This window comes from Sparus aurata, chromosome 4 (assembly GCF_900880675.1).
Source record: "Sparus aurata chromosome 4, fSpaAur1.1, whole genome shotgun sequence".
Lineage (NCBI taxonomy): Eukaryota > Metazoa > Chordata > Actinopteri > Spariformes > Sparidae > Sparus > Sparus aurata.
This window is the reverse complement of record NC_044190.1, coordinates 26,687,204-26,706,213: the sequence shown is the minus strand read 5'-3', so window position 1 is coordinate 26,706,213 and position 19,010 is coordinate 26,687,204. Positions and strand designations below refer to the sequence as shown.

Here is a 19,010-nt window from a genome sequence, read left to right as displayed (position 1 = left end):
ATTTGTTTTCCAGAGACAACGGGATAATTTTTCCCGAGATAACGATATAATAAGGTGTGTGTGTGAATGAGTCAGTCAGTTAGTGTAACGACTGTAAATGACCTTTAATGTGATAATTGTTAATAAGAACATCTTGTTTTCATTTAGTTAACTGATATTCTTAAAGCCAGGTTATTATGTCATTAATCATATTAGACACTAAATGCGGGACTTTTATTTTGAAAGCGTCTCGCTGTGAACTGAGAACATCTGTGTTCCTGTGAATCCTGTGTGTGCGTGTTTGAAGTGTGCCTGCATGATTTTTGCTGAACGTGATTAAATGATTTACTGTGCACCTGGCTGATGAAGGGTACAAGCACACACACACACACACACACACACACCTTATTATATCATTATCTCGGGAAAACAATGTTTCGTTATCTCGAGATCTCGACAAAAGTTATCCCGTTATCTCGGGAAGACAAATGAAATTAACTCGTTATCTCGAGATCTCGAAAAAAATATTTCGTTATTTCGGGAAAACGGAGGAAATAAAATGTATGAATTCATGGCCGTTTAGGGCTTCCGTAGTTTAGGGCTTCCGTAGCTATGCATTGTGGGTAAAGCTTAATAAACTGCTAACGCTAATGAAGTTAACCGTGATCAGTCAAGCAAACGTCAGTTTAAAAGAAACCCCGAGTAAGTGTTAATCACATTATAAGTAACGTCACTCATGACAACAGCGCTGACTATGAGCAGCATGCTCAGAGCCGCAGAGGAGACCGGTTCCGTGTAATAACGACCCGGAGTCAACGATGTTCAGCAAGAAACGGAGCGTCGTGTGGGACTTCTTCGAAACCGTCGACTCTGGGACGGTCCATTGTCTGCTCTGCTCGGACTACATGATCAGATACGAGCAGGGCAGCACCACCAACATGCTGAGACATCTACGAGCCAAACACCCCGCCGAGGTGAAGCAGATGACGGGTCGTGTGGCTGAAACTGACCCCATTAACGGTCATGAAGACATGGAGACGGACAGTGAACACTTCTGCTCCGGTATGGTTAGTTCAAGACCAACCCAGACATCCTCAATTATTTTAATTACACCTGCTCTTCTTACTTAGACAGTTCAAAATGTTGTCAAAATGGCTCATTGACTTCGACTCTGTATGAGACAAAATATCAGCTTGTATTTTTGATTATAATTTTGAGATACGACGTAAATATAGTCTTTTCCTGCTTTTAAAAGCAGCATCACAGATAAAGTGTCATTTTCTAAAAAACAGACTCTTCTACGTGTTCTACTACTTGCCCTTTACCCACTCATTGTGTTGATATTGTGGAAGCATCATCAAGCATCTAACCATAATACATCAAGAACATAGTGATATTTGATTAGGTTGCCTGTCCTGTCATTAATAAGTGCGTTTTTGAAGATTTAAAAATATTGAGATGTAATTTAGTTATCGCAGAACAGTCTGAAAATAACCCAATATTAATTTAAGGACACGTCGCCCATCTCTAATCATGACATATTACATTACTTTAATAGTTATTGCTTTAAAATGGAAATTATGTTAATGACAATCAGTTTGTGGTAAATTTAACTAGTCTATCGAAGGTACTATATTAAATGTCAGCTCACAAAGGGCAGTAGTGAAACTACGTTCAATTACGCTCAGCTTTGTGACTGTCTCCTTTTTCCTCTCACCTCTAATGAAGAATTCAGTAATGTAGGAGGTTATTATTATACTTCTGAATGAAATAATTGTTGTTTAGATAAATCCGAATAAAAGATCAAGGTATTTAAGTGTTCTCAAATGTGTGACTTTGCTGCTGTTTTTGTAATACTATAGATTGGGATTTTAACTGTTTGGTTACTACTAAAACTATCCAAAGGTGTAGCATTATGCTCTGGGAACTTTTTATTAAAAAAAAAAAAAAGAAAGAAAGAAATGTATTAACCAATTTGTAGACATTTAGACACTGCAAAACGAATGAGTAAAGATATCACAAGCACACATTAATCAATAACCAGTTGATAGTTGTAGCTGTCATTATAACTTGTTGTTTTTTTCTCATATATAGTAGAGGTGGCCCTGGAGGAAGAAGACTCTGACACGCCTACCACGGGGAATGATGCTGCGTTAAACTCTGCTATTAAAGGCATCCTGGAAGCTGCACAAAAAGGTCCAGCGGAACAAATAACGTGTGAAGAGGCGGCTGATGACCGCCGTGTAAGACGTAGACGGAGTTTAATTTGGAGGCACTACAAGCGGTTGGACAGTCTGGCAGCTGCTCTTTGCTGCATTTGCATGCAGAAGCTACAGTGCCCTGAAGGTAACAGCACCAGCAACCTGCGTCGGCACATATCGACGAAACACCCGAAGGTGTTCTCTCAGCTATTGGCTGATGAGAAGAACTCAGTATTGGGGTCACACACTAAAGGTGGCACAGCGACACCACCAGAGACCGTTGAGATGACAGAGGAGAGATCATTTTCAGGTAAAGTCATGTAATCACTGCTGTGTGTGTATTTGATCTTTTAACTAATTTATACCCTGAACAATTAATCAGTTATCAAAAAAAAAAAGTCAATAATGTCTTGTTAGTCATTATTATAGCTCTGTTATCCTCATATTTTAGTGGAAGTGGCACAGGAGGACGGAGACTACCTTACCCCAGTGAATCACGCTGACCTTGCTCTTAATGGCACCCTGGAAGCTGCAAAAGGAGGTCCAGCAGAAAAAATAACACGTAAAAAGGCAGCTGATGACCGCCCTGTTAGACATAAACGCAGTTTGATCTGGAGACACTACGAGCACTTGGACAGTTTGTCCGCAGCTCGTTGTCGGATATGCATGAAGAAGTTAAAATACTTTGAAGGAGGCAGCATAGGACAGCTGCATCAGCATATGTCAAAGAGACACCCAGAGGTATTTTCTCAGTTAGTGGCCGACGGGCTGAATCCACCACAATCGTATTCATCAAAGGGCTTGAACGCTAATGGTGACACATCGACACCACCAGTGACTGTTGGGGCGATGGAGAAGAGAACAGTTTCAGGTAAATGTTTTATGGATCTGTCCAAAAAAACACAACAAAATGTTATATGATCATCCCCTGTAAATTTCCTTTATACTCCAACTCAAAAGGAATTAACTGTGAACATTAATGTAAATACATGGCTCCATTTAGCGGTTCCTTCCGACTGCACCCAAGATTGTAGTGAGACTAAACCTGTGGCCTTTTGTCTTACAGGTGTGTTGAAAGTTTCACGAGCGTCTGAAGGAGAAAAGCGTCTGTTCAGGAGGGAGCAGGAGCTGATTGAGTCTATGAGGAGAGCGCAGAGGGAGGAGGCGCGGGCTCTGGAGCATCAGAGGGAGCTGCTGGAGAAGCTGCGTGCAGCGAATGCCAGGGAGGCAGCTGCAGAGAGGGAGCAAATCGAGTCATTGAGGAAAGCACAGCAGGAGGAAGCCAAAGACTTGAACAGACAGAAAGATGAGCTGCAGAAGGAGAAGGCAGAGCTGCAGAAGAAATGGGAAGAGCTTCAGCGAGAAAGAGAAGACCTACTTTTGTTTACCAGCGAGCAGCAAGTTGATTCTGTTACTACATGACAACGAGACTGTCGTGTTATCACCTGTTATAAGTTTCCTGTTAATGCTATGACGCTTAATTTAACACGATAATGTAAAAATGTAAATTCTTCTTTCAGTAAAATTTGTTTTGCCAAAAATCTATGGACAGTTGATTTTTTTTTTCCTTTATGGCCGTTAGTTCTTATATCAGAAATTCTTCACAAATGATTGCCAGGAGTTTGCCTTATTCGGATTTCTAAATTGGCAACTAAATTGTAACACAGCCAGTAGAGATGGTAGTTACAACATGCAAAAAATATTTGTTTATTCTGATTACTGTGAGGGCCTGAAATGATCTGCCAGATCAGTTTGCATCTCAGCCGGTTTGTGATTTTCATTGCTGTTTTTCTACCATAATACACCATGTCACTAACAAGAGCAGCATCAGACGTGCTGGTAAGATGACATGAATGCTGAATCTGTCAAAGTTGGCCAAGTTGTTCTTTTGGGTTTTTTAACTCAGAACAAAACGCCATCTTGAGAACATCATATTTTCAATATTAGTCCATTTTGTTGAAACAGCACATTTAGGAAGGATGTAATGTTGGAAGGGATCAAATAAAAGCATAAACCAAAACAGATTTCAGTTTTATTTTCATTCAAAATGCTTTTATAATCCTCTGACGCCTTATGGGATTGTCCAATTTAAAGGAACACCGTAGAAAATTATATTAAAAAGATTACATTTTGAGTAAAATTATATTCCCACACACTCTTCTTTATCAATACATCATCTTCAAGGCAGAAGTGAGGTCAGTTTCACCCCCAGTGATTTGCAACAACTGTTAAGCTTTAAAATGCCATTTTTTGTGTGCATTTCTCTCCGAAGATTACTGACGTCTACCTGCAGTGTATTGGTGTGGTGACAGAAGTTTCTGAGGCAGATTCTTCCAATATGCCACAAATTAAACCAAAGCTTGCAGATACAGTGGGCAACAGGACATGACACCCTGGTATTTATAATGATTATTATGGAGTGCATGTTCTTTAATTAATCTATGAGGGGACACTGCTGGACCTGTTACAGTTAGTAAATCCAGTTAAGCCAAAAATAATCTGAATGGCTGCACATGACTGGGAGAAAAGGTTTTTGGCCTGTTTTTTGCAAATTGGCTGTATTGACAGTGTGACGGAGGTTTAACGGTTGTAGACTGGCTTCTCTGATTTTTAATCGCGAAGTGTGTGTCGGTTAGAACACAGTCTATAATGTTCCCCCAAGACTTAAATGAAGAATCAAGCAGGAAACAGTCGATCCCTTTTATGCCACTTTAATCCAGTGTAAACAGTGTACACTTACAGAGGTGGTATGAGTGTGGTTCAGAAATAATCTCAATTAGCAGACTTATAAACAGACAAAATATAACAATAATGAAAAATGCATCCAGTAAATAAACAATGTAACTTACGTTTCTCTGGACGCACACTGAACCACAAATGGCGGATCAACTGAAACAAAGTGTCAAAGTCAACTTCATCCACCTGCTAAACACACTTCTCACCGTCTTCAGTCTCTTCTTCTCTCTCTCTCTCCCAGTCAGCAGCACTAAGCCTGATTGAGCGCGTCAGCGCCCCTAGTGGCTGAATCCACTCAAATCACCTGCTCTGTCATACAATCTTTAGAACAGCCGCCCCCAAATTTGCTCCCGCAAATTTGTAGTATTTAGGCCATCACTGTCAATTTTCTTCTGGTACAGCAGGGAGTCTGATAAGACGGCTTACAGGTCGGACATAGGTGCGGTCCCGTACTGTGACCTCCGCTGTGCGAATCAGTCCATCGGCTCCAGGGAACACCTTCTTGATCTTTCCAATAGGCCATGATGCTCGTGGCAGTTGAGGATCGACGATCATCACGATGGTATCCAGCTGAAGAGGGGAGGTGTCCGACTGCCACTTGGATCGGGTTTGCAGTGTGGGCAGGTAGTGGCGCAGGAACCGCACCCAGAAGCGATCGGACAGCACTTGACAGGCCCTCCACTGGCGACGGCTGAGCAGCTCTGAGTCATGATACACTGCCTGAGGTAGCGAAGGGTCTGGCCGCCCCATCAGCAACAGATTGGGGGTGACCGGGTCCGGGTCTGCCACGTCGGATGATACATAGCCGAGGGGCTTGGAATTGAGGATACCCTCAATCTCAATCAGGACAGTGGTCAGAACTTCACCACTGACAACCTGTGACCCCAGGGTAGCAGTCAGAGCAGCCTTGATCGACCTGATTTCCCGCTCCCAGGAGCCTCCAAAATGGGGGGCACTAGGCGGGTTGAAACAAAACTTTATATGGTACTCTGCCAGCTGGGCTTGGAGAGAAGGATGAAGGGTTTGAAAGGCTTCTTGTAATTCCCTATCTCCACCTCTAAAATTGGTGCCCTGGTCCGAGAGCAACTCTGCTGGTTTCCCACGACGGGATATGAACCTCCTTAAGGCCATCAGGAAGGAGTCCGTGTTGATGCTGGACAGCACTTCAATATGGACTGCTCGCGTCGTGAGGCATTTGAAGAGCAAGCCCCAGCGTTTCTCGTTCCGTCGGCCGATTTTTACCTGCATTGGACCAAAACAATCAATCCCCGTAGAGTAGAAGGCTGGTTGATGTAACCTGAGCCGTGCAGGGGGCAAGTCTGCCATCTTAGGGTTGACAGGTTGGGCTCTCCACCTCTGACACTCCGAGCATGAGCGCTGCTCTCTTCTTATGGCCTCCCGGCCACGAAGGATCCAGAACTTCCTCCTCAGCTCTGCAAAGAGTCGCTCTGCACCAGGGTGTTTCAGGTCTTGGTCAACCTGTCGGATGAGCAGCTTGGTCACAGCATGTCTTGGGTCGAGGACTATAGGGTGGATCACATCGTCCTCCAGATCCTGGCAACGCCGCAGCCGACCTCCTACTCGTATCAGTTGGAATGATGCATCATATTCTGGAGCCAGCGTGATTAAGCAGCTGGAGGAAGGGACTTGTTTTCCAGCTGCCAGACACTGAACTTCTTCTGAGAAGCTATCTCTTTGTGCGGACCGCAGGATGCTGAGTTCCGCTTCCTTGAATTCCTCTGCTGTAGGAGTCCCTTTAGCATCAGCAGCCGCCCCATGAAGGTACCCCGCAGTCGCCTTCACCAGGTCACTGAAGGTGCTAAACTGCTGAGCATCAGGTAAGGAATGGTGGGTGCCATTTACCGTGCTAACCAGGCAGGTGGTGGGCCTTCGCAGCTCCTCAGTGATGTCTTCGCTTGTTGGGGCTGGATGCACTGGCCACTTGTTGGGTGGTAGCTGCAGGAACAGGGGTCCATGGATCCAACGATTTTCACCTGAGAGATCCTGCAGGGATTTTCCCCGGGTGAGGTCATCTGCTGGGTTCTCTGACGTCTCCACATAGCGCCAGGCCTGGCTATCAGTCAGCTCTTGAATTTCTGCAATACGGGTTCCTGCAAACACCTTAAAGCGACAAGAGTCCGATTGGATCCAGGCAAGAACAGTTGTGGAGTCTGTCCACATAACCACTCTCGATATCGCCACTGTGAGCTCTCGAGTAAGCACGTCTGCAAGCTGTGCGCCCGTGAGCGCAGCACACAGCTCCAACCGCGGCATGGAGAGCTGACGCTTAGGGGCCACTCTGGACCGGGCTGTCAGGAATGCTACCTCCACATTACCCTCTGTGTCTTCTGTGCGGAGATATCCCACACTACCATACGCACGTTGAGACGCATCACAGAAGATGTGGACCTCCCGCTTACTGGCTGCATTGTCCATGGCTGGACTCACGTAGCAGCGAGGCAGTCTGATGTTGTCCAGATATTGTAGTTCGTTTTCCCAGTCTTGCCACGCCGTGAGCAATTCACCGGGTAGCAGAGGATCGTCCCACTCCCGCTTTTTGTCCCATAACTGCTGAACAAGCACTTTGGCCCTTGTAGTATAGGGCATGAGAAATCCTATGGGGTCATATTGGCTGGCCAATACCTTATAGATGTTCCTCATGGTGGGCGGGAGGCGCTCCATCGGCCGTGACTTATACTGCAGCGTATCCGAGTGGCATAACCAACGCAGCCCCAGGGCAGGTTCTTGTGGGTCCATGTTTGTGTGATTTAGCAACTGTTCACTACTCTCTGACCTGATCTCCTTGGGCAGGTGGCCAATAACATTTGGCATGTTGCTGGCCCACTGTCGCAGTTCGAAGCCACCCTCCATTAACAGCCCCCTCAGCTTGTCTGTGACATCTTTGGCCATGTCTGGAGTTGGGAAGCTCTGTAGCCAGTTGTCCACATAGAAGTGGTTCTCGATAGACTCACGAACTGTATCCCCTGTGTGGGTGTGATCGTGTACATGCCTCTGTAATGCGTATATGGCACAGCATGGGGAACAAGTAGTCCCGAAGGGAAGGACCTGCCACTCATATACACTAGGTTGGGAGTCTCTCTGTAGATCACGCCAGAGGAAGCGCAACAGAGGGCGATCTTCAGGCAGCAACCTCACCTGGTGGAACATTCCCTTTATGTCACTGCTGACAGCAATTGAATGTTCCCTAAACCGCAGTAGGACACCCAGGAGAGATGCACCCAGGTTTGGGCCTGGCAGCAGCAGCTCGTTGAGGTTCTTATCCCTATAGGTGTAAGAACAGTTGAACACGATTCGGTTTTTTCCGTTGTGTGTCACCAGGTGATGGGGAATAAACCACGACTCCTTGGAATCCTTCACCTGCTCCTGACTAATTCTGGAAGCATAGCCTGACTTCTCCAACTTCATAATCTCCGCCTGATATGCCTGTGCCTTCACCGGGTCTCTGCCGAGACGCTTCTCCGTGCTGCGTAGACTGGGGAGCACCGCTTCAGGCGGCGCTGTGAGTATAGGCATGTTACTCACCCGTAACAGTGGGGTAGCGTATCTGAGGACTCCATCCACCTCCACTCTCCTAGTCTTTGCCTCTAGAAGGTTCATGGCCTCTTGGTCTCTCCGTGACCTCGTCACCAGCTTCTCGTTTCTGTATGGCAGGGTGTCCAGTTGCCAGAGCTTTTCTACCTGATTAAAGAGTTCAGCTGTAGGGGAGGTAGAGGTCACGAATAGACACTGCTGTGGGCGGTTGCATTGTTGAAAAGACTTGACTGGCCCTTGCAGTGTCCAGCCAAGCCTGGTCTTTACCGCAGCTGGGCTCCCCGACGGGCCGAGACGGACAGGTTCAATAGGTGTCACAAGGTGCGGACAGTCGGAACCTATCAAGAGGAGTGGGTGAACATTTGTGAATGGCTGCAGGGGGAGCTTCTTGAGGTGCTTATATCTGCGCTGAAGTCCCTTCACTGGGTAAGAGTGTTCAGCTAGACCTAGTCCACCTGCAGTGAAGGCTCTCTCAATAGTAAATGTCTTTGTTGGCTGACCGGTCGGAGAGATTTTGAACATTACTGATGAGCCATGTAGTGTTCTCGCATCTTGACGAACAGTTCTCAGGGTGAGGCTCTCGGGAGTCCCCTGAAGCTGCAGCCTCTGGACGGCCTCCTGGAGTAGAATTGTTCTCTCTGAGCCATCATCTAAGATTGCATATGTCTCCAGGGTGTGGTCACCGTTACGTAGTAGCACCTTGCTGACCTTCAAAAGGACCTGATTGCAGCCGGCACGTCGATCCAGATACAAAACATCTGTCGCTGACTTCAACTCTGCACTAGTGCCGTTCCCTGCAGTATGCTCACTCTTGCCAGGCCGGAGATTCACTTCATGCAAGGCCTCAAGGTGCTTCCCCTTGCACGTCTTGCATAGGACTCTCAATCTACACTGGGCGGCCTGATGGTGCCGTCCACAACGCCAGCAGCGATTATTGGACTTCACCCAGGTCATCTTCTGCTCCTTGGTTAATTGCTTGAAGTTCAAGCACTGGTCCAGGAAGTGTTGCGTATTGCTGCAGTAGGGGCAATAAGCTTTGAGCTTATCCATGGTCTCTTGGTGATCTGAGACTTCAGCTTGCCCTGCTTGGGGGGTTGTGTTATTGGCAGTACCATGCAACACATTCATGGTCTTCTTAGTGGCTCTCTTATCCTTATCACACTCCTTCCTCACCCCGCTTCTCCCTTTCTGGACATCCTCTATCTTGTCGAACTGATCTCCGTCCTCTTGGATTTCCAGCTCATAGTCCAGCCACTCCGCAAAGTCCATCAATGATGGGATTCCTGCTTTCCAAGAGTGAAGGTGACGCCGGAAGGTGGCACGGAGATCCTGGGGAAGCTTCTTCATTAATCTGGCCACGTGAGACCCACACTTTAACTCTATACGCCCGTCTTCACCTAGCTGCTCCAACATCCCGACCAGAGCTCGAACTCTCAGAGCAAACCTCCTGAATGCTACAGTGTCGCCAGCTCGGATAGTGGGCTCCTCCATGAGTTCTGCAATCCGCCGTAGAGATAACTGGTGGGGCTGACCGTAGTGTTTGGTCAAGGAAGCCATAGTGTCAGAGCAGGGGAATAAGGAATTGCTATAGGAATCAGCTATCAGGAGAGCCTCTTCAAACTTGAGGTGATCACAGAGCACTTGATACTTGAACATCTCTGTCGCATCAGCGGGAAGAATATTGTCAAGGGCAAGCTTCAGTCTGGAGAACTCTCTGGGGTCACCACGTGTGAACTTTGGGATTGATGGTGTCGGTCCCCTGTATGTCCTCTCATTACTGTTAGGCAGTGTCACTGAGGTTAGCCGTTGGGGGGGTTGTGGGGGTGCAACTGACGGCAGCACACTATCATATGGTGGTTCGGACATCATGGATGGAGCTGGTGACAGTCGTGCTTCCAGCTGCTGCAGACGTTCTCTAAGGTTCTCTACAATATCAGTAGGTTGCTCATAATTGTCATCAGAGAAGGCTACTGGTGGGGGAGGCGGCGGCCAATCATCGTCTGCTAAATACCTGTCCTGTACTGCAGGCAGGTGGTGCAGCTCCCTTGGTGGAGGCGGTGGTTGGGCTGGTAGGTGGGGTGGTGGCATTGGCCGGCTGGCCTGGTCTCCTGGTTGTGGATGACGTGTTCCAGGTGTTGGATGCAGCATAGGGGGTGGTGCCGTTGGGGCCCTGGTGCCCTCTCTTATTACAGGGGGGTGACTCTCTTGTGGATGGTCCAGCTGTGCAGGCTGTAAACTGGGAGGTGCTGCACTGCTCCTGTCCATCTGACGTCTCATATCTCTCACCATCAGCTGCAATCTCCTATTATCCTCTTGTATTTGCTGCAACATATTCATCATTACAGGTGGGCCCTCATATGACCGTGACGTACTCACATACACCGGTGCTGTGGCTCCAATGTGACTGGAAGATGTCTCTATGAACTCAGCAGGATAATGAGTGGGCTGTAGTGGATGCTGGGTGAGGGGTGTCATCTCGACAAATCCCTCTCTGCTTCTGCTCCAGTCGGTCTCCTCTATTGCAGCAGAGGTGCGTAGTGGATAGCTCCCAGCCTGTGGGTGTGTGTACCCTTCATAATCTTCCATCCATCTTGGTTGGCGCACTTGTCGGCGTGGACGTGAATCTTCACTTGGGGGAACATGAGCCATTTTCACTTCGTAATTACCTTATCCGGCTCGAAGGACCATATGTGACGGAGGTTTAACGGTTGTAGACTGGCTTCTCTGATTTTTAATCGCGAAGTGTGTGTCGGTTAGAACACAGTCTATAATGTTCCCCCAAGACTTAAATGAAGAATCAAGCAGGAAACAGTCGATCCCTTTTATGCCACTTTAATCCAGTGTAAACAGTGTACACTTACAGAGGTGGTATGAGTGTGGTTCAGAAATAATCTCAATTAGCAGACTTATAAACAGACAAAATATAACAATAATGAAAAATGCATCCAGTAAATAAACAATGTAACTTACGTTTCTCTGGACGCACACTGAACCACAAATGGCGGATCAACTGAAACAAAGTGTCAAAGTCAACTTCATCCACCTGCTAAACACACTTCTCACCGTCTTCAGTCTCTTCTTCTCTCTCTCTCTCCCAGTCAGCAGCACTAAGCCTGATTGAGCGCGTCAGCGCCCCTAGTGGCTGAATCCACTCAAATCACCTGCTCTGTCATACAATCTTTAGAACAGACAGCTTAAAACAGACTCACTTCCATTCGTGCCTGTGAAAGGCTCCTGTTGTCACTCCCTCAACTCCACTGTTTAGTACGAGGATGCACAATCACGCATGTGTCGTAAATCGTGTTATTTTGTCCAGAGTTTGACTTCTCAGGTTGAGCTCTTGTGTTGCCACAGCCAGCCTCACCATAATTAAACGGCAGTCTCTTGGTTTATGTTAAAGGTGGTTAAGTAAAACGTTACAGACGTTCTGAGAGTTTTGTTCACCAGATTTTAAGAAGAAGAGTCTTTCTGTCTTCTTTAGGGTTGCCGCCTTGGATTTGTGGAAAAAAAGGGACACTCGACCAGCTGACAGACTAACATTGCCTTTCATAGTCATCCTACTAGCCTGGATAAAATCTAAGGTATTTGTATCAAGACTTTTTGTTAATGTTTAAAAAATGTACTAATTGCTGATATAAACAAAGAAATCTCAATATTAGTATTGGTATTGGCCTCAAAGTCCAGTTCTGGTCAGGCTATAATCGTACGTATTTAAACATTTCCAAAATGTCTTGTTTACATCAGCAGCTTATTCTCAACCATCCCTGCTCTTGCTTGTGTTCTTCAGCTGCCCGAATAAGAAAGTGGGCCTTGGCTAAGAGAACCCGTTTGGAATGGCTTCATCAGAAAAGACACACCTCACTTTATCACCTACGGTTGAGATCCAAAAACCTTAAGTCAAATAAAGCCTCACTTAGGCAAGTTTATTTATATAGAATTCAATCCATTCGGAAATTAATCAAAACTAAACCATTCCTGAGAACATTTAGTGCTTTATAGACCAGTAATAGAATTTTTAAGTCCATCTTTTGACACACAATGAAGTCAGTGAAGTGACTTAAAAAACACATTAAACCAGAACTTAGACAAACACATTCTGTGGAGACTACAATGAGGCTGCATAATGAGCATATAAATTACTTTAGCTGCTCAAGGTGACCTTGTATCCATCTGCTTGGTGATATTACAGGCAGCACTTCAGATACTGTTGATGATTAGATGGTGTTTATATCACCTTTTCTTCGAAATGTTCTCCATATTAAGTGCTCCAAACAGGCTATGACAGTGTTTACAGGTAATAACAGAGCAAAAAGACAAGCTACAAATTATATCTTACTGGCTTTCCTTTGGCTGAACTCTCACTTACTGTTAATAATAGAATCATTTCTGTTCTTTGACTCTGAGTCTTCTCCGCTTGGCACACCACTAGAAAACACCACTTCACGTCCTTGGGGCCAGGATTACTTGATGTGGCACATGATTACAAACCCTCCTTAGTGGCAAAGCTAAACTGAAAAAGTCGTCTTGTAATTTGAAACCCACATAGCATTGTGTCTGGGTGATAAACAGTGTTGGGAGTAACACGTTACAAAAGTGATGCAATTACTCTAATGCATTACTCTTTGCTGTAACGCAGTAATTTAAGGCATTACAAATAAAACATTTTTTCAAAAGCAATATTTTACTCGGTACAAATCTCAGTTAACGCACGTTACAATGCATTTTAAACCCGAAATTAACCTGTGTGTTGTTTTTATACAAATTCGCGAACACCGCAAGATTAGCAGAGGAGAAAAAAATCTGCATAAATGTTTACTACCTGTTAGTGCTTGAGAACTACAGTGTGTGTGTGTGTGTGTGTGTGTGTGTGTGTGTGTGTGCTTGCGTGGAGGCAGGTGTCTACCTGAATCTCCGTCTGAGTCAGCAGTGCACACAAATACACACAACTGGTCTAACTCAAACACACATACAATTTATCCACACTTATCTCCTCCCACTTGGTCTGTCTCTCAAAGTCAAAAAAATTACAACCCCTTTCACTTTTGTGTTCCCTCCATTCTCTCTTGTAGTTGGAGGAAGATGCTGAGCGCTCTCCCCACAGCCAGCACCTGATTGGACAGCGATCAAACCTTGATGCCTGAACGGAGCAAAAAGCAGGAAGGACATCACTCCATGTAGACGAGCACAGCCAAAACTCCAAAAGGCATTGCTGCACCTGTACTGTCGAGACTAGCAGATTTAGCAGAGTGTCACCTTCATTTATGAACCAAACCGTTTATATTGTGTCTGAAGCTGTGAGCAGAATATGGTTGGGTTTTACTTGAAAAAGGCAGGAAGTTTGAGCTAGCATTACTTCATATATCTATATATACGCATGCATTCAACATCATATGTATCCCCCAAATTAAAAAACAAACAAAACTAAGAACAATTCCAAACTCCCTTTTGACCACTTAAGAGTTTAAGCTATAAAAACCATGAAAAAAAGTTTTGCATGCTGTTTGATGTGAGATATGCAGCAGGTTGCCGAGGTGCTGGCGCTGGGGTGTGACATGAAATGCAGCCTTATTCCATTGACAGGGGTCATGGGGATGGGCCTATTCTTCACCCCCTCCTATCAAAATGGGCCTCTTTTTTATGTAGTTGGGTCTTTAGATTCACATTATGCTGGAAGAAGAGTAACAAAATAATAGTAATAAAATAAAGTTGAAAAATGTTACAGGGCAACGGTGAAATGAGTCGTAGATGGTGTTTACATTCAAACTGTTGTGAGGAGAACACATTGCTTTGACCGGAACTTTGGGGAACCTTTGACCCTTTGATCATGGAATGTTCTAAATGTCTGGCTACTTAAGGGCTGCTTATAAAAATTAAGCTTATCAGTACATCCTAGAAGTGATCCAGAGAGGTTAACCGTGATACTGTGATACTGTGATACAGGTGAGTCACTTCTTTCCTGTTTCAGGCATCAGAAAGTAGAGATGAATTGATAATATTAAGAATTGTTTAGTTATTTCCCTGCAATCAAAGGTCAGAGAGGGAATCTGTATGCCTATTTTAATAAAATTGATATTAAATGTACAACTTAGTGCTGAACGTAAACATTTAGTGGAAATTCACTTAATTTAGCTTAGACCTCAGACAATCGGATGATAAATGACGTGGAATATGAAGTAAATGCATGGCTATCTACGTAAAGACCTAAAACAGTGGTCTAACATGTTTTGTTGGATATCACAATAGCACAATATCTGAAACATGGTTATGTTCAAAGGGAATGAAAATAACTTCTCTTTTTTCTTCTTTTCATCGGTTTTGTTTCAGCATTGTCAGAGAGAAATGGTACCTAAATGCAATCAATGCTGTCCCCGTGGACTCCCCAGCAAGTATGAGTTTGTTGGAGTGTTGGGACGGGGCTCCTTTGGGAAGGTGGTGAAATGTATTGACAAGAAGAACTTACAGATTGTGGCTATAAAGATGCCCACATGGTGGACCACATACACCAAGAATGAGGTGGGAAACTTTGTTGATTTTGATGTTCACAGTTGTAAAAGATGTTGTATAGTCAAAGGTGCAGTAAGCTCCTCGTGCAACAAAAGCAATTCCTCTAACTTATTGTACTTGAATGACCTTAAAATGCACAGCTATCTAAAAACATTAATATGCAAAGATAAAGTGATTATTTGTACGCTAAGTCTTAAGCACCACAAGATGAAGCTCTACCTTTCAGCGCTCTCTAAGACTAACACATTAATCAACTGCAAAAAACTAATCATTTCAAACTTGCCTGTGTCTCCAGATCCCCATTCTGAGAAAGAGCATGTGCCACAACCTTGACAAACACAACATTGTCAAGTATGTCGAATGTTTTCAGACCATACGTGGAAAGGCGCTTGTGTTTGAGACATTGGATATGAGCCTAGATGCCTACATGATGCTGAACAAATGTGCCCCCATGCTTCTGAGTGACATCAGAACCATCATCCAACAGGTATGAACACAGCACCATCAGATGGAGAGCAAAGCAATGTACACTCAGTTTTAGGCTCGAGTCCATTCTAACCTACCTTGTACTTTCAGATGGCAACAGCATTTGATGCGCTGAAGGGGATCGGGGTAATCCACACTGATGTCAAACGGGACAACATTATGATGGTGAATCACTTCCGACGACCCTTTGAAGTCAAGCTGATAGACTTCGGTCTGGCCATTCCCACGTCAAAGGCCAAGAACATCAGACCGCGAGTAGAGGCGTATACGTAAGACAGATTATTTTTTGTTTTATTATAATAGAAAGAATCAGTAGTTTACTATTTTCACCATGAAGAAGCAGCTGTGTGATTCCTCCCTGTAACATGTTCGCGTGTAAACATCCTGTAATGTTTCTCTTCCACATTCAGGGCCCCAGAAGTTTTTTTGGGCTGTGAATTTAATGAGGCCATTGATATGTGGTCCCTGGGCTGTACCATGTTCGATATGATCTGTGGTTGTAACCTGTTCGTAGGACACAGTCACTATGAAACAGTAAGTCTTCCACTATAGTCAGACAATTTGTCAATTACTTGTACTTGTATGTCTTCACTTGTGCTTGTGTTTTTTCTCTCGTTAGGGCTCCAGGTACATTCGACAGGTATTATGAGTGAAGAGGGAATCAAGGAGATATTTAAAGAAAATAGGGAATTTAAAACAGTTGTTGTACCTTAGCTACAATCTGAGGTTTTAGCATTAGCATATTGTCAGGAAGAGAACAGAAGCTTTCCAGGATAAACTGCCCTGCTCAGCCTCTGATTGGCTTGTCCTTATATTCTTACCCAACCAAGCAGGCCATTAAGATGAGGGCGGGTCATTACTTTGCCCTCCTGTGAACAATATTTTGCTTGCTCTTGCATATTTTGATGTAATTCTTTGTGTAATCACCAGATGCTGGAAATTGTTGAATTCCTTGGTAAGCCAGCGGACCATCTTCTTGAAAAGTGTGACCGGGCAAAGATTTTCTTCACAAAAACTGACAGAGGAGTTTGGAGGATCAAGGTACAACAATGAACCTTCTCTGGCCTTTACAGAAGTTATTTAATCTTTTATCAGTCTATATGTTTACAGGCGGGCAAGCTAAAAACACAGCGCCATCTTATTTTTTGCTTATTGTATATAGTATTTATCATTTCTTACTGTTTCTATATTTGCCTTTATATTATGATCGTATTTGTACTTGGATGTACATGCTGCTATGGTTACCTAATTTCCCCCTCAGGAATTAATAAAGCTATCTATCTATCTATCTATCTATCTTACATTTTGTAACATTCGACAGTTGAACATTCATACAAACACTCTGATTCTTCTTTTAGACTCCTTTGGAATTTTTTAAACGTCACCGTAGACTAACCAAAAACAGACCCGGGTTGAAATGTCTGGATGAACTGAAAGCAGTAAGTGTGAATTAACTTTCTTTGTCACAATTGATTGTCTTTTCATGATCATGAGGATGACTTGACTGGTGGTGAATTTGACTGATGTTCTCGTAACTAGATGCGTCTGGAGGAAGATAACAAGACTGAGGCTGTTGAGCGAGAGCAGTGTATCGAGCTCCTGAAGGCCATGCTGGCATTTGATGCAGATGAGAGGATCACTCCCTGTGAAGTCCTCACTCATCCATTCATCACCAAAGTCTACCCAAAGTAAGTGTGTGTGTGTGTGTGTGTGTGTATGTATGTGTGTGTGTGTGTGTGTGTATATGTGTGTGTGTGTGAAGAACTGAAGAATCCTCTTGAATGAGAGGTGAAACATCTTAAAGAAACTGTTACCTGTGATACAGCCCTTATATGTGTCATGACCTGGATGACTAAGTACCTCATGACAATAACAAGATAATTCTGTGTGTGTGTTTTCAAGTGTCCAGACTTTAAGTGAGGACTTTGAATGCGAGCCTCCTGCTGCTGCTGTGGATGATGAAGACAGCAGTAACATCCAACCAGGCGACTGCACTCCATCTCCTGAAATTCGATCAGGAGGTGCGATCCTGGTTCGGCCCGACAGTTCAGCCGAGAACACAACACTGCTGGAAGATAAGCAGAGTACAGTCAGTGAGCCTACTGCCGCTCCTCTGAGGGGTGAAAAAAGCAGTAACATCCAACCAGATGACTGCACTCCATCTCCAGAAATTCTTCCATCAGGTGCGATCCTGGTTCGACCTGTGACAGCCAAGAACTCAACTCTGTTGGAAGATCAGCAGAGTACAGTCAGTGAGCCTACTGCCGCTCCTCTGAGGGGTGAAGAAAGCAGTAACATCCAACCAGCTGACTGCACTCCATCTCCAGAAATTCTTCCATCAGGTCCTGGTTCGACCCCACAGTTCAGCCGAGAACTCAACGCCGCTGGAAGATCAGGAGATTCCAGTTAGGTAAGATGATCAAAAATAGTATCACAATCTAACGATCGTTAGATTAAGATCTTTATAACAGGAGGAATTTAATGATCATACCAATCTGGTCCTCAAAAGCCTCAAGAATCAACAAAAATTCAAAATTCCTTGTTGCAGCTTTGAGATGTGATCACATTTACACAAATAACACTCTAACCTTTTCTTGTGTGTTTAGTTTTCAGTCTGGACTGAACAAGACGTCACAGTCCTCAGTGAGCAACTCCGACAGTAACAGGAAGACATCTGAGGACACAACCACATGTGGTAAGTAACATTCACCTCCACTTGAGTCTGAATTGTTGTGCATTCTGAAGTACGGCTGGAGTTTTAAATGTCCTTTGATTTTCAGAAGACACCGGGCCAAAGAAGAAGGGGAAGAAGAAGAGGAATTGCTTCAGACGCGTTTGTCTCTTGGCTGAGGAAGACTTTCAGCTGCTGTGTTTCCTGTGTTGATGAGGATTAGGGATGTGTGAAGTAATGTTCTGTGTAGGGTTTCTATCCCATGGTTTTCAGGGCTTTTGGGGAGTTTTCCAATCAAAATTGTCATCGTTTGCACATTCTCCCTGTATCTGCGAGGTTTTCTCCGGGCGCTCCGGTTTTTCCTACAAACATAAAATATGTTTGAAAAAAAAAGATGAAGCTCATTCAGGGACAGATCTGATTGCAGACAATCATATGTCAATATTTGCTTGGAAAAGTCCCCATATCGCCTGAATGCCCCATAACACAGATCATGTCACGTCATAACAAGACGTCACAGTCCTCAGTGAGCAACACCGAGTTTGTGAAGTTGTGTAGGGTTTCTTTGCATGTTTTTCTGGGCTTCCGGGGAATTGTGCAATCAAAACCCTCATAGATCTTCCGAGGGCAGCATGGTGGCTTAGTGGTCAATTTTGACATTGTGGCTTCACAGCAGAAGGTACTGGCTTTTTTCTGGGCCTCTTTCTGTTTCTGTTTGTAAGATCCAATTAAAAGAGGTTTGTCTCATTCAACCAGTATAGGAAGTCAATTCGGCACTGATGTCGCATCAATGGGTCACATGACCTGGAAGCTATTGTCAAAAATGCTGAGTCTACATGGAGCCTATTGAGGAAAATGTTGAATTTTTATTTGAATTATTG

General features: G+C 44.5%; 2 protein-coding genes across 7 annotated transcripts in view; one reads left to right on the top strand and one right to left on the bottom strand.

Annotated features, from left to right (window-relative positions):
• LOC115580317 (uncharacterized) overlaps window positions 1–11,117 on the bottom strand; it is a 22,822-nt gene extending 11,705 nt beyond the window's left edge. Inside the window, exon 1 of the mRNA XM_030414559.1 lies at window positions 5,030–11,117. Coding sequence (XP_030270419.1) covers window positions 5,298–11,117 — 5,820 coding nt within the window. The 3' untranslated portion in view covers window positions 5,030–5,297. The remainder of the gene's footprint in view (window positions 1–5,029) is intronic.
• On the top strand, window positions 563–19,010 carry LOC115579835 (homeodomain-interacting protein kinase 1). 6 transcript variants are annotated; one of them, XR_003983744.1, is made up of 12 exons: window positions 2,352–2,490; window positions 13,538–14,408; window positions 14,793–14,981; window positions 15,268–15,459; window positions 15,549–15,727; window positions 15,869–15,992; window positions 16,389–16,499; window positions 16,817–16,897; window positions 16,998–17,146; window positions 17,361–17,868; window positions 18,065–18,153; window positions 18,242–19,010. XR_003983744.1 is itself a non-coding variant. In XM_030413524.1 (12 exons), the coding sequence occupies exons 3-10, from the start codon at window positions 14,808–14,810 to the stop codon at window positions 17,866–17,868; spliced, it is 1,518 nt and encodes a 505-aa protein (XP_030269384.1). In that variant the 5' UTR covers window positions 2,352–2,490; window positions 13,538–14,408; window positions 14,793–14,807; the 3' UTR covers window positions 18,065–18,101; window positions 18,239–19,010. The 6 variants fall into 6 exon arrangements, 3 of the variants coding, with proteins under 3 accessions (XP_030269386.1, XP_030269385.1, XP_030269384.1); XR_003983743.1 differs by having other exon boundaries at window positions 18,239–19,010; XR_003983745.1 differs by lacking the exon at window positions 18,242–19,010 and adding an exon at window positions 18,171–18,234 and having other exon boundaries at window positions 18,065–18,129.

Bases quoted from the DNA above. Each gene is read 5' to 3' on its own strand.
- LOC115579835 (XM_030413524.1), top strand. From the start codon at position 14,808: ATGGTACCTAAATGCAATCAATGCTGTCCCCGTGGACTCCCCAGCAAG. The intron at 16,898-16,997 runs GTAAGTGTGAAT...TCTCGTAACTAG, and splicing joins GTCTGGATGAACTGAAAGCA to ATGCGTCTGGAGGAAGATAA. The intron at 17,147-17,360 runs GTAAGTGTGTGT...TGTGTTTTCAAG, and splicing joins ATCACCAAAGTCTACCCAAA to TGTCCAGACTTTAAGTGAGG.